This window comes from Stigmatopora nigra, chromosome 7 (genome assembly GCF_051989575.1).
Source record: "Stigmatopora nigra isolate UIUO_SnigA chromosome 7, RoL_Snig_1.1, whole genome shotgun sequence".
NCBI lineage: Eukaryota > Metazoa > Chordata > Actinopteri > Syngnathiformes > Syngnathidae > Stigmatopora > Stigmatopora nigra.
This window is the reverse complement of record NC_135514.1, coordinates 10,872,947-10,886,843: the sequence shown is the minus strand read 5'-3', so window position 1 is coordinate 10,886,843 and position 13,897 is coordinate 10,872,947. Positions and strand designations below refer to the sequence as shown.

The following is a 13,897-nucleotide window of genomic DNA, read 5'->3' as shown; positions in this document are numbered from 1 at the left end:
TCGACAAAGTCGCGTCGGTTGCTGTAATTTTCCACAACAATATCATCGCGCAGTTTGAACACCTTGTAATTTTCTATCTTTAAAATCAAAGGTGAACTCATGCGGCCACATAATTACACAACAAAATCTTCTGATGCTCTTTTTTTTTCCTTCCCCTCTCTTTCTCATACCTGTCAACCTCGAACCATTTGTGATCTTACCAAATTTTGTTTTCGCCCTTACATATATGTATAAATACATGGAAAATCTTACCACTTTACTTTTTTGTAAAAAATCACGAACAACAAGTAGAAAATGCCAGAAACAGCTGATCAAATGAAAGTAAACATAAACAAGGGAACAGGAAACGGAAATCACATGGTGAAAGTGTTACAAAACGAAATGTTTATCATGATCTTTTTTTTTTAGCCAATCAGAGGCGCCGGTACATATATCACTTGGCAGACATGCGTTTCCGGGAAGAAACAATGGCGGATGGTGAAAAATGGCTAGAAAGTGCCTTAATTTATTTTTTTTTCTCAAAATCACCGTTTAGCGTACCATTTTCATGTGTACAGCGTACCAATATAAAAATGGGCTTTCAGTTGTACCAATTACGGCGAGAACGTACCAGTTGACAGGTATGCTTTCTTGAAACTTCATTTCTCAAAATATTAGCAACAAGAGAGCTCTTAAACATTCATGTCTCCCTAGTGTCATTTTATCGGGGATGAAAAACCAGTCCAGCACCATTTGTTTTGATGGAATAGCGCAGCGGAGGAGCAACACAATATCATGTAAATTGCTTAATATGGTGATAGGAATATTTCGACTGTGAAAAAATATGGTTGTGATGCTGAGCTCATTTGTCAGTTTTGCCACTCTTTGGATGCATTTCACTTGCAAGCACTTTTAATCAATACTTTTCAATCCCAATGACACTTCTGATGAAGATCCCCAAAACTAGGCTCAAGGTCAGAGGTTATAGGGCCTTCAGAGTACCTCCCCTTGGACTCTGGAGATCTTAAAGACTTTTAAAATCTCTGAATTCTCAACTTTTTTACCTTAATGCTAATGTTGTAAAAGTGAACAATTTTATGGAGAATACTAACATTTTGTTTGCAACAGATGCTGTTTTTTTTGCCTCGTTTCCATGTGATCAAGTCCATCCTTCAGTCCATGTGGACGCTAGGACAGCCATTTTGGTGAGTGTATTTATTTGATCAAATTTTAATTGAAAATGTCAAAGGGAGTCAAATTTCAAATTGTGTTCTTAGATGACGGAAGCATTTTACTGAGAGGTTGTGGTCATAAAAATAGAGAAATAATAATAATGAGATTCTAAAAACGTTCTCTGATCTGTACGCTGTTGCCTTGACAACATTTTTTGTTGTTCTCACATTTCGCTCTTCTACTCCACTGTAAATTTGCAGAAGTTCTAGTTCAAAATATAAATATCAAACAGATTAATGGAATTTCAATCACTCTCCCTGACGTCATACAAGCCAAATAAATGTCTAATTTTTCCCCTTTAAACGTATTCCAGTGTTGAGGGTAAAGTCATTTAATGCTAATCAAATGCCTTTTGTGTAAAAAGCGTATTTAATTTGTATAGAAGGAAGTGTGCTATCATGCAAAGCAGTGAAATAAACATATTTACGATAAGGTCCGTGAAGTCGTCGTTGCGACAGGAGCTTAATTTATCGAGTTAATATTCCTGATAGATGTTTGTGTTATTGTTTTAAATGCACAATTGTGTTGGAGACGGCAAGTACTTTTATTACGGTCTATAAAAGAAAAGCAGTGAAGCAAAGGAAGGAAAAAAGGCCAATGGATTCAGTGGGATGTCCTTTGCTGTTAATTCAACCCCCCAAAAATATTTGAACTATAATGTTATAAATTTCCATCCGATCAACAATAAATATTGTATTTGACGGAATTTTAAAGAGTGGCATAATAAAGGTGGCAATATGGTGCAAGATTGTTTATTTTTTAGAATCTGAAGGGTTGATAAATTAAAAAAAAAACATATTTATTGTTGTATATATTGTAAGAAGTGAAAATTTTTTAAGTAAAAATATATTGGTATTTAGCTATTTTTTAAAAATAAAAAATTTCAAGAATTTACTTTTAAACTAGAATATAGTTACTTTAACAATATATGGGCAATTTGACGAGTTTTTTTCATTTTTTAGGTTAAAAAAGTATTTAAAAATGTTAATAATCTGTTTTCAAAACAGACCACTATATTTATGATCAATGTTTCCCTTATTTGAAAAATGTAGAAATAAAAATGGTAAATCCACAAATACTAGGCTAGAAAATATCTAAATGCTTAACTGCCTTTTAAAAATACTTGTTGACAGATTTGATGAATATCCATCAATCAAATCATCCTGGCAGACCTAGATGGAGATAACCACTGAATCCATTCAATTTAATTTCCCACCATTAATGACCAACCTTTGAGTTGACCACACTCCCAGAGGCCTCACCCTCGTAAATATGATGTCACGGCAAACATTAGCACACCACAGCCAACCGTTTTGGATGAACCAAAGTCACTTGACAGCTCCCTCGCTGCGACGCGCCAGCATTTAATCAGGCTCCCCGGGACCGACTAGCCTCTTTGGCCCCCATCTTCACCGACATCTTCCTCTTCCTGGCAGGCTAAACACTCCTTTACACAAGCCCAATCTTTCCTTCTACAAGCCGCGAGTCCATTTCATTCCCTTGCTGATTATTCCGGCTTTTATTTCAGCGCCGGCGTGCTCTCGGACACCTATAATTGGCTATAAAAACAATAAAAAAAAGAAGATGAAGCGCCTCCGCGTCTAGAGAGGTTCATGTAATGGAGCGGGGAGAAGAAGAAAAAGTCCATAATTGTGAAATATTTCCCCCTGCAGGGCCAACAGACTCTTTGAGGACCCTCGCTCGTTTAAAACTAACACCAGGCGCTGTCAGCTTGATCTATCACTGACTACACAAGCCGTGCGTACATTAGCATCACTTGTTTTGCACAGTAGGGGGTTAGATTTTTGTGCCACACTCACATTTGTGTTCCAACAGAACAATGGGCCAACACATATTTGCTTTCTTCACTTTCATTTAATTTCATTTGATGTGTTTCATGGCAAGGCTGCGGCTATACGCAAAATAAATAAATAAACTGTGACCTTTCTGTTTAGGAGGAACCCCGCTGACCGACACAGGTGTTCTGCTACCGCCTCATTTCATTGGCTGGGAGACTTCATGCTGTCTACAGCAAGGACTTGTCAACTTAAACCAAGGTCACTGTTTCTGCAGAATATGTTTATTAGTTATAGAAGCCATTTTGTTATAAATACTCCACACATTTGGTGCAGAAACAAAATAACAAAAGTTCCTCTTCATAATTAACCAATACAGTAAATATGTCATGTTATTAACTCTTTTTATTATTTTCGACACTTTAACTTAAGGGTTTTTCATAATTTAAACTGCAATTTTGGTTTTTTAACAACATTTCATTGAATAGCTGCCCTTTTACATTGAATTGCCTCTAGGTGCCGCTGTTTTCATTGCTTCATGGTGACGTAAGCCACACGTTGAATTGCCCCCACCGATTGTCCAATCACAAAGCACGTTTTCGTGTTGTCGTGCGTGAGTGAGGCGGAAGTGAACTATCCACCGGGAAGGCTAATCCTCTTGAAGCCAACACCGCAAGGTAACAATCAGCCTTATTGTTTTTAATAGCTTTTTGGCGACTTAGATGGCGTAGCTGTTTTTAAAATTTGTTTCACACATGACAACTGTTTGTTGATTCTTATCTGTTAAAATACAAACAAGAAACGTCGCCTAGCACTTCTTGAGCGTTATGGATGCTAATATGCCTAGCATGACATGCCGTACCTTATTTAATTAACAACACAGATGGTCATCGTATTGACTAATTGTTGCTGTTTTTATGGTTTTGTGTTTTTACGTTCACATTTGTTCTTTACTTGCACTTAAATTCGAAAGCGTTAAATACTTTTTGTCGTGAGTGTAATTCAACGGACACTGTGTTGTTTATTATTTTGATATTCCACCATTTGATTTACACGAATAAGGGTCATATGCAGTGATGAATGGCTAATGCGGCGTTTTCACCTAATGTCTAATGTGTTCATGTTAAATACTGTAATTGTGTTTCTGGTTCATTGGTAGTGTGCAAAAAGATTACAAAATTTGATGTATGTTGAGATATAATAGTCCAATTCCATAACCCATTTTAACATGGATACCCTATCAAATGTAGTCACAATGAACCTACTCAATAAATTTTAGAGTAAAATGTCCTCCAAAATGTTTTACCATTGTATAATGAAATTTAACAGATAAGCTTATATTTTTAAATTTGTGTCAGTAATTACTTTCCAATAGCATTTTATCACAATTTTGTCTTTATTACCGTATTTTCTGCCCTATATAAGGCGCAACATATTATAAAATGTGGTAGTCGGAGGGGATTATGTTCTACATCCACTAGAGGGAGCTGCAGTAGTAGTGGTTAAGAGTGGTGTTGTAAATCAACTAAATGGAGATATGCTAAAGAAAATTTCACAGGATTAACCAATATTGATGCCTATGTAAGGCTGATGGCTTTTAATAAAATCCTTTAGTTGCACATTATACTGCTGAAAATACGGTCCATAATAAATGCTACTCTGTATTTTGATTGATTCACCTTTTGAGTTTTTTTTATTTATTTTTATCAACAACTTAAAATACTGCGCTCCAAGCACCACTGTCAGGATAAAAAGGAAAATGACGCTATCAGTTTTGTGAAGTCTCATGTTAAATGTCACGATTCGTTGATTCGCAAATCTCCGGGCGTTCCCTGTATTGTAATTAGCATGTTTTTCCTTGATCCTAATAAACATCAGAGGGTCTTTTTTTTTAAATTACCGCTCATCAGCAGAATGCCTAGTTCTTGTTTACATCTGGCAAATACGCTACAAAAGTCATTACATTACAAGCGCTCTAGAGGCAGCGTTTAATTCCAGTAAAAATGGCTAGCGGTGATCTTCAAAGTCATCACTTCTTATTAGCCAGAAGACTTTTTTTTCTTATTAAAGTGAGTGCAGCGTGGTGAATTTGTGTTCGAAAGTTGTAGCTCTCCAGGCTAGATCGACTAGACTGTAAACCTTTGTTTTTGTTCATTCTGTTCAATACTCCTAATAAAGTAAATAAGACTAAGGTAGATATTACAGTAATATCTTGAGATACGAACTTAATGTGTTCCGGGAACGAGCTCGTATGTCGATTTACTCGTATCTTAAATTAATGTTTCCCATAGAAACTAAATACAAAGTAATTCGTTCTCACCCTCTATAAATAAAACAGAATATTAAAAAGGAAAAACATTTTTATTGGTTCAAATTCACCATCTATTAACATAGTAACAAATAACTAGTCATTTTGATGTTTAATACTAAAATGAATGCATCTTGTTGTCTCGTACGCTCGTATCTCAAAATTTTACTCGTATCTCAAATTAAAAATTTGCTCGAAATTTTACTCTTATCTCAAATTCTTTGTTGTATGTCGGGGCACTCGTATGTCAAGGCATTACTGCATTCATGTGAAATTGTAGAAGTCAATGTAAGCCTGTTGGTCTGCTAGATATGCATGATTCCTACAATTTAATAATTCACGACTCACTCGGGTATATAAGTTGCACCCCCAGCCAAACAATGAAAAAACAGCAAGTAATAGTCTGAGAAATCAGCTATTAGTTCACGACTAAGTAATTTATTTTTATCACCTCCGTCTTTCGCAATGGTGGCGAGCCAAGGCGTCTCATTTTCCCAACATGTAAAACCACACACGCTGCAGACATTAATATCATTCTTTGTTGATTTCTGTCTCTAAGGAAACATCTGCAACACCTCGGCCAATCCGTCAGCCGCACTTTAGCGCCGATTGACGCCACGTCAGCCCCGGGGCGGGAAATCCATCAAATAGAAACTGAGCTCAATGGCCCTCATTCATTAAGCGTAATATAATGTTAGTTTTTTTAAAAATCAGCGTAGGTTGTATTGGCCGCGACGCCCGCCAGCTCATTTGTCGGAAATGCCAGGCGGGAATACGCTTTGTCGCGGCGGTCGCGCTCAGGTGGGGCGCCAGCTGTGAGCGCGAGCTGCCAAATAATGCGTCCGTTTTCCATGATAACATGCAAATTCCTATTAATAAGTGTCAGCACAGGATGAAGAAGAACCACTCGCCCTCCCTCTTCCAAACATCTCTCCGCGGCATTAATTTTAAGATGTAGCCCGCAGTGGTGAAAGCGGTGTGACGCAAGCTGAATAATTGTATCGTGTATCGCTAGCCTGAGATGTCCCAAGTGGGCCACCAAGTGCACTCTGGGAGGAAGCTCTTAAAATAGCTGATCCAAGTCAATAGCACTGGATGCCACTTTGTTCTCTCACTTTTAATTTGACAAGTTGACTGAAACTATCAGCCCTCTTTTCCTCTTCATTAGTTATTCATTTTTTCCCATTTTTTTCTTGTAAAATGGAGTTTGACCGCGGGAAATGGTGTCACTTTATTGTTGTTACGGATTAGCACGTCGCGGGATCAGATTAAACAAGACATTAAGACACAAGTAAATCATGCCCATAGACCATAAATTAATTTACCGTATTTTATCAAAAACACGCCATATTTGTCGCTAAAAAATCATTATTAAATTGATCGTATGGCTTATATGTGCACAAATTAGACACAATGCAAGACAATTTGGCCGAATTGTCTTTTATTTCAAAATAGAGAAAAGATAAACATAACATGTTTTTTACATCTATGAATAAAATTAAAGAAATAAATGCGGCTCATACACAAGAAAATACGATAAGTCAAATGTCAGGAGATGAATCTTCAATGTTCAGAGAATATTCTCCATTTCCCCTTTTAAAAATAATAAATTAAATAAAAAATAAAATATTTTTACTGCTTTTATCCTTTATTTTCTACTTTCACTAAACTGCAAACATCTGAAGCTGCTTGTGAAGGGCACTTTTGTGATGCCCACATGCGGCTTGTACTTCCAGTCACCATTTATAAAGCAAAGGGAGTCCCCAAAAGTCTTTTCTGTGGCCCTCCACGGAGTCGTGCGCCATCGTGACGCAGCACAATAGATTATAACTGTGTTATTCCTCTTACGCGTGGCAGCTGTCAGACGGCCGACCCCATGAAAAGTGCCCTTAACTACCCATCTGGTTGTCTTGTCTTTTGTAGATGGAGGTGGAACATCTCCTCACACTGTCCGGACCGGCGCTGTCCCAAGCTGTCAGCTCACTGCTGGAGACTCCCGGCCTATATGTCTTTTCTGACATTTTGGAGCTGCCCAACGTGAGAGAGGTAAACTTCGCCGCTGGGTTCAGTGACCCTTGCCCATTGACTGACGTCCAATCATTTGAACTGGGAAGGGCTGGCGGCGATTGAACGATTGACTCGGTCAAGAGCGCTGAAGCATGACCATTCAATGCTTGGTATCCCAGTTCCATTGGGTTCAATGCCTTTTGCTATCAATGGCAGTGAATGAGTTTATATAAATAGAGAGAAAGGAAAAGTATTTTTTTCTGTTAAATTTTGAAATAAGTCACTATTCCCAGTAAAAATGGACTGGTCTCTGTCAATGGCACTGAAACATGATCGTTTAACATCAGTTAAGGTGGCTTAAATTTGTATAGCTGTTAGAAACAGTGTTTATGTTAATAATAAGGTTGTAACATAAGAAAATATTGATGAATATGCAACTTTGTGTGAAAACATGCATGTTATTTATAGGTTTTTTTTCCAGATCTTAAAATAATCATATGCATGTAACAAAAATTAAAATAATTGTTAAAAATTTGATTTTGAATGTCAAAAAGACGCAAAGAAGTACCTCCAAGTGAATGTACAAGACTAGTTGTAAATAGTTGTAATCAGTCAAAGCTGAACATCATTTTACAAAGACTAATGACACCCATTAACTGTTTTTTTTTAGAAAGGCAATTTCTAATACTGCAGTTGCGTTGAATCTCATTAGAAGGTGTGGGTGTAACTCGTCAAGCATGCCTGATAAAGGTGAAATGGTTCACTCGCTAATATTTGCAGTTAAATGCGCTCTGGTCTGCACACTCATTCTGATCTAATATTCATATTCATTTTGTGCATCCGAGCGGTTAATTTGCTAATATACTTGTTTACTTTCAGCAGAATTTATTGGAAAATTCCACGGCTGCTTGTTCGCCATCATTTCGCTTCTGCTGCGTGTATGCATTTAGGTTGAGACAATGGTGAGATTAATATAAAGAGCCAAAATGTCTCTTTTAAGCTCCAAAAATGAACAACGACACACATGCGATGTGTCCTTGCTTTTCATTGGTCAATTTGATTAAGACAGATGAAGTCAGTCACACGATTAGCTGCTTCACGTGCTTATCTTTTTATTTCTTTTTTTACTGTGAAGGACAACTCTTGCTGCATTAACAGAGAATAATTTACCCCAAAAATGATCATCTGTAACAAGTCAACACAGCATGATTGAACAAATTTTCTTTAACTGAGTGTGTATATTAACACATTGACTTCCATTGATGATGATACTCATCTAATCTCTTAGACCAGTCATATTGCTGACCAATATTGTGTGTGGTGTTTATCTGATTGAAATAAGGCTCCATCTTGACGGTCTGAACAAGACAGGTCTTCTAGAAGTGGAAAATATCAAATCCAATACAAGTCGTTTTCTTATATATTTTTATATATGCCCTGGCCGGACATTTGGTCCCCCGGACGTTTGGTCCCCCGGACGTTTGGTCCCCCGGACGTTTGGTCCCCCGGACGTTTGGTCCCCCGGACGTTTGGTCCCCCGGACGTTTGGTCACCCGGTCTTTCTATATATGCCAATAAACTCTTTATGACATTTTCTTACATATTTATTGAAAGGTGTAATTTTTCGTAGGCAGTTTTGTAATGACTGTCTTGTTGATTTCCTTCTGGCCAGATGGAGAATGGCCCTCATGCCCCGATGTACCAGCTCCTCAACCTGTTTGCTTACGGAACCTACTGCGACTACAAAGGTACGGTGTCGCATGCGAAGAGGCTGTTAGCGAAAGCGCGCGAGCGTGTTCCTCGCAGCTGACTCTTTTATTACAAGCTGTATTTTGTCGCCGCGAGGCAGCCGTGTTGACTCCAAGGTATTAAAAAAAACATGAAGGCAATGCGGGCAGGTGCTTCACAAACAAATTGCCGCACTTTCTCTGACTGACTCATTAGTGTTTTCACATATCAAAAATAAGAATTAAAGAAACATAGAAGCGTTTCCAATGTTTCTGATTTTTTTTTTTTTTAATCTTCTTGACCACACTCGCTTGGAATAATTTGTCATTATTTTACTTTCATCTCAATGAGAGATTTCCCAACTCGTTTTATGTCGAAACTAATGATGGTAACAGCATTTTATTGAGGAGGTACCAGCAGGGAGTCCTTTAATACAGAAAATACCATTTGTTATTTATTTATTGCATTATTTTCATTATTTTTAGTGGTCCATATTTGATCGCCATCGGCAAAACATAAAAAGAAAATCATGTTTTGGCTTTAGGTTTTCATTTACCACACAGAAAGGCTCATTTTTTTGTTCAGGCTCATTAGAATAAGTGACTCGTTATGACCAATTGTCGTTCTTTAGATCGAGCGGCATCCCTGCCAGAGCTGACACCCGCTCAGAGGAACAAACTTCGCCATCTGTCAATCATCAGCTTGGCCTCCAACCTCAAGGTACCAGCTCTCCTTTGTGGGTGTTTTCAGCAAACAGATGAGCTGTCATCAGTCGAGCCAGATTGTCTCGTTATCATCAAGACACGTGTGCCATCGCATGTTGTTTTCAACCCATCAGCGGGATTTTTTTTCCGCCTTCCCTTTTAGAAGCATGAGTCATTTTCACCTTTCCTTCTGAGAAATTCTACTGTTAATTAAGCACTAGCGAGGTAATCTGAGTATTAAGACAACTACCCAAAGTCCATTGACTTTATGATAAATACACATGTTGTGGGTGGGTGGCCTCATTTTAATGTCGTATGTTAAATACAATTTTGATTGACCAAAAGCCCTTTACTAACCAAATTAATAATATCAATATGCCGAGTTGTGACCTTCTCATTGAAATGCAGCCAATAAGTGTGGTGTGTTCACTGTCAGTTTAAAACCACGGGAAACGTGAACTTCAAAACCAGGTCAATAGAAAGAAATATTAAAATCCACCTTACCTTGACAGCCGCCTCCTTAAAATCACTGTAATGCTTAATAAACTGTTGTTAGCGTTAGCTTTACCATAGCATCTTGTGGATGTTGGTGTAAAGCCATGGATTTCCTGAATACGGGTAGAATAAAGTTTAATCTAGTAATCTAATAAACGCCTAGGCTGCCATTGACAGTGTTGTACAAACCAGAATTGCTCTAAGAATGGACCACACCATTTCGGCATCTTCTCAATTTCCAAAAGTCAAATGTTGGAAAGACATTTAGAATGTATGGATAGGACGCCTGTCCCTGTCAATGGTAGTTTATGAGTTCATTAGCAAGTGGCATTTATCAGATTGTTGTAATATGTCAGTAGCCGGTCGGGCCGGGGGCCTTTCTCCTTACTCTGCAGTCGTTCTTTCCCCGGCGTCGCTGTGTTTAATGTCACCGTGCGGAACCTCTAATTGCCCGACAGATTGTTCCCGTCTTCCCCCGACATTTAAGCAAACGTTCCATTTTCCAGTGAAGTTGCCACAGCTGTTTAAAAGCGGGCGCCGCGCTCCGTTTGCTCCCTTTCAGTGCTTGCCGTACTCGTTGCTCCTGCAGCAGCTGGAGCTGAAGAACGTACGCGAGCTGGAGGACCTCCTGATCGAGGCCGTGTATTGCGACATCATCCAGGGGAAACTGGACCAGCGCAATCAGCAAGTGGAGGTGGACTGCAGTGTGGGTCGCGACCTGGGGCCCAATGAGCTGCCCACCATCGTCAAAACGCTGCAGGAGTGGTGAGTAACGGGCGCGTCAACCTCAAAGGCATCAATTGTGACCTCCTACCCTCCTTTTAGGTGCACGGGTTGCGAGGCAGTGCTGTGCAGTATCGAAGAGCAGGTCTCCCGGGCCAATCAATACCGGGAGAGCCAGCTGAAAGTCAAAGTTCAAGTGGAAACAGAGGTCAGTTTCGACATTTGGAGTTCTCCGCTATTTGTCAGTGTGACTTTTACAGCAGCCTTCCCTTTCTGCCTAAGGCGACTCCTGATATTTAGGACGGAAATCTCGACTGGGTAGTTTTTGCTCCTCATCATTGCCCCCCGGTTGTCATGTTTACACTTATGTTGCGGGTCCATCTTCCCTGGTTTTATGAAAGTCATTTCTCAAAAGCAGCTTCCATGAAATTTCTTCTTCGCTTGCCGCACAATGAACTCGTGTAGAAAGGGAACACCAGCCATGGCGTATTTTTCATTTGAAAGGGGAAGACCTCATGTCCAACCAAGCAGAAAGCATTGTGTTTGGGAAAAAAAATAGAAAACTGAATTTCCTATCCAACAAAAGCCAGTATTTCCAGGGAGTGGGTTTTGGACATAACAATGTAGGTGCTATTTAAGCCAATCAAATTCAATTCAAGTGACTAAACGATTGGCTTTCGTCAGGTGTCCAACCTTCAAAAAACTCTGAAGGCTAGCGCCGCCTCGCCGTCATCAGGCCCCGCCCCCGCCGGAGCAGCCTCCAATCAGGATGCGGACCAGCCGGCCGAACCGCGAGACCCCGCCTCCTCTCAGGAACCACGACAACCAGGGAAAAAAAGTTCTAAGGTGAAAGGGTGAGTGCTATTATTTCATCCATTTACTTGTGTTTATCTAGAACAGTAGCATGGAATTTCTACATTGGGCCCCCCCATTTTTTTTTTTAAAGAGCACTTTAGGCAACACACGTTTTCCATATACTTTGGCGAGTAATAACGACAACACGGCTAAGTGTCTCCTTCAACATTAAATAAAAGCCATTAGTCCAATGTTCTCGCAGAGAGCAAAGTTAATTCAGCCGAGAGCCACTGTTGGTGCAATTCACTTACGTATTTATTTATTTATTTATTTTCAGTCAACACTAAAAAGCCAGCTGCCGCTATAAGTGGCCGTCAGGGTTGTTCTGCTCTGACTCCATTACCGTCTCCCAAATGCACATCTGTCCCAGGTTGTAAAATGTCAGTCGATCCACCTCGCGTACTGTAAACATTTGTGAGATGGGGACTTGTAAACTTTTCATTTTTTTTTAATTATTATTATTATTATTATTATTTTTACCTTTACCCACTAGACTTTGTGACTCTCACGACCCTGTCTCAATATTTGCAAACTCCAATTAATGATAGCTTAACCTCAATACTTAGAATTAAAACCTATGATGACAATCCATTCTGGTTTCGACCAATGGCGTGCTCCCCAAATGCGACCAATGGCGTGCTTGCCAAAGGATTTCACTTGTGTCGTGTGGGGAAACAATTCGAATGCGCTTCTACTATTTTTTTTCTACTTGTGCGGCGGTCTGACTTGGTGAACACGTAGCCAATCACAAACCTCATTGACATTTTCACTTGGAGAATTTGCCATGACCATAAATCAAGGAGAACAACATAACAGTGCTCAGCATGATTTATAGAAGACTCTTATCAGTTGGCAAAAAATATATATATATAGTTGTGGCAGCCCTAACATTTGCCAACGCACAGACGACCAACTGGAAATAACCCTTGACATTCTTTACTTGTCAGGCTGCGCGGCAGCGGCAAGATCTGGTCCAAGTCCAACTGAAGAAGTGACAAAGGACAAGAGTGATCCAAACTCTCACCGGACTGGTTGTGGGACAAAAACGTTGGGAAGCGTAGGGGGGGGGAATGACGCACCTTCACCGACTGACACTCTGACGGGACGCTTCACGGGACGCTTCGTTTTTTTTGTGTTGATTTATTTGTTTTTTGCCCCCACTTCTTCGTTACTTAACCTCACCTTGACGGATTTGCGGCCTCGTCGGCGTTTTGAAGAGAGCGAACCAGAACGGACGGCCAATTGCTTTTCGGTCCCCGAGCGGGAGCTTATCTGATGTTTGCCTGTGTCGTCATTGCTTTTAACGTGCTCCCTTTTGGCTTCCCTCCGCTGCTGAGTTGAGATATGTATCAACAACATTTGGAGTACAAATTATTTGGGAAATAAAATGAAAAGAGTCCAGGCTCTCGTCCTGGAGAGATCTTATTCATCTCGCTGTGGCATCTTTTAATACTCCAGCTGCGGAAGGCAACTCCGGAGGGTGTCGCCCGCTAAATGTTAATTCGCATAGGGGTGGCGTCGTTAGGAGGTCAAGCCGTTAATTAGGGCCGCTCCCTTAAGACGGATGGATGTGTATCACAGGCAGGGGAGTTTTATTTAAAGGCCATTATTGTTTCTCCTCTTTTTGGACAGAATGCTATTTAAGATATTGAAACCTTAAAAACTATAAAAACTCTTAAAAATTGCCTTTCTCAAAGACAGTTAAAATATTTCCAAGCAACATTTATTATTAGGTGTAAAAAAAAATCTTTAAAAATCAATGCCATCTTTTTTAAAATAGATAGGATGTCTTTAACTGTGGATTAATTAAGGAATTAATTGTTTCCCACATTGGTTTCATTTTTTTTTATCTTGGCTAAATTCGCACTACAGTCGTACCTCTACTTACGAAAATTTCGTAAGTCGAGGTGTACTTTATATGTATATTCTCTAATTCTTACCATGGCCCTGACACAAATACCAACTAAACCTTTTAAAATTGGTCAAAGTGTCCCAATTTCGTATGAAAGATGTGAGGAAAAACAAAAATGAGAGATGATTATAAGAGCCCGTTCTACTAGAGCCGAAAG

The 13,897-nt window shown here is 39.4% G+C and overlaps 1 protein-coding gene across 1 annotated transcript; it reads left to right on the top strand.

The window, feature by feature from the left end:
• Nucleotides 1-3,547: 3,547 nt before the first annotated feature.
• Nucleotides 3,548-13,253, top strand: cops7a (COP9 constitutive photomorphogenic homolog subunit 7A). The gene is made up of 8 exons (XM_077720074.1): nt 3,548-3,685; nt 7,240-7,362; nt 8,996-9,071; nt 9,683-9,771; nt 10,813-11,015; nt 11,076-11,181; nt 11,658-11,827; nt 12,776-13,253. Exons 2-8 carry the CDS (start codon nt 7,240-7,242, stop codon nt 12,813-12,815), a joined length of 807 nt encoding a protein of 268 aa, XP_077576200.1. The 5' UTR covers nt 3,548-3,685; the 3' UTR covers nt 12,816-13,253.
• Nucleotides 13,254-13,897: the final 644 nt, after the last annotated feature.

What these genes read in the sequence shown, in the direction of transcription:
- cops7a (XM_077720074.1), top strand. Translation starts at nt 7,240, where the DNA reads ATGGAGGTGGAACATCTCCTCACACTGTCCGGACCGGCGCTGTCCCAA. An exon ending in AACCTACTGCGACTACAAAG is followed by an intron (nt 9,072 to 9,682) that starts GTACGGTGTCGC and finishes GTCGTTCTTTAG; the next exon opens with ATCGAGCGGCATCCCTGCCA. An exon ending in AAGTTCAAGTGGAAACAGAG is followed by an intron (nt 11,182 to 11,657) that starts GTCAGTTTCGAC and finishes GGCTTTCGTCAG; the next exon opens with GTGTCCAACCTTCAAAAAAC.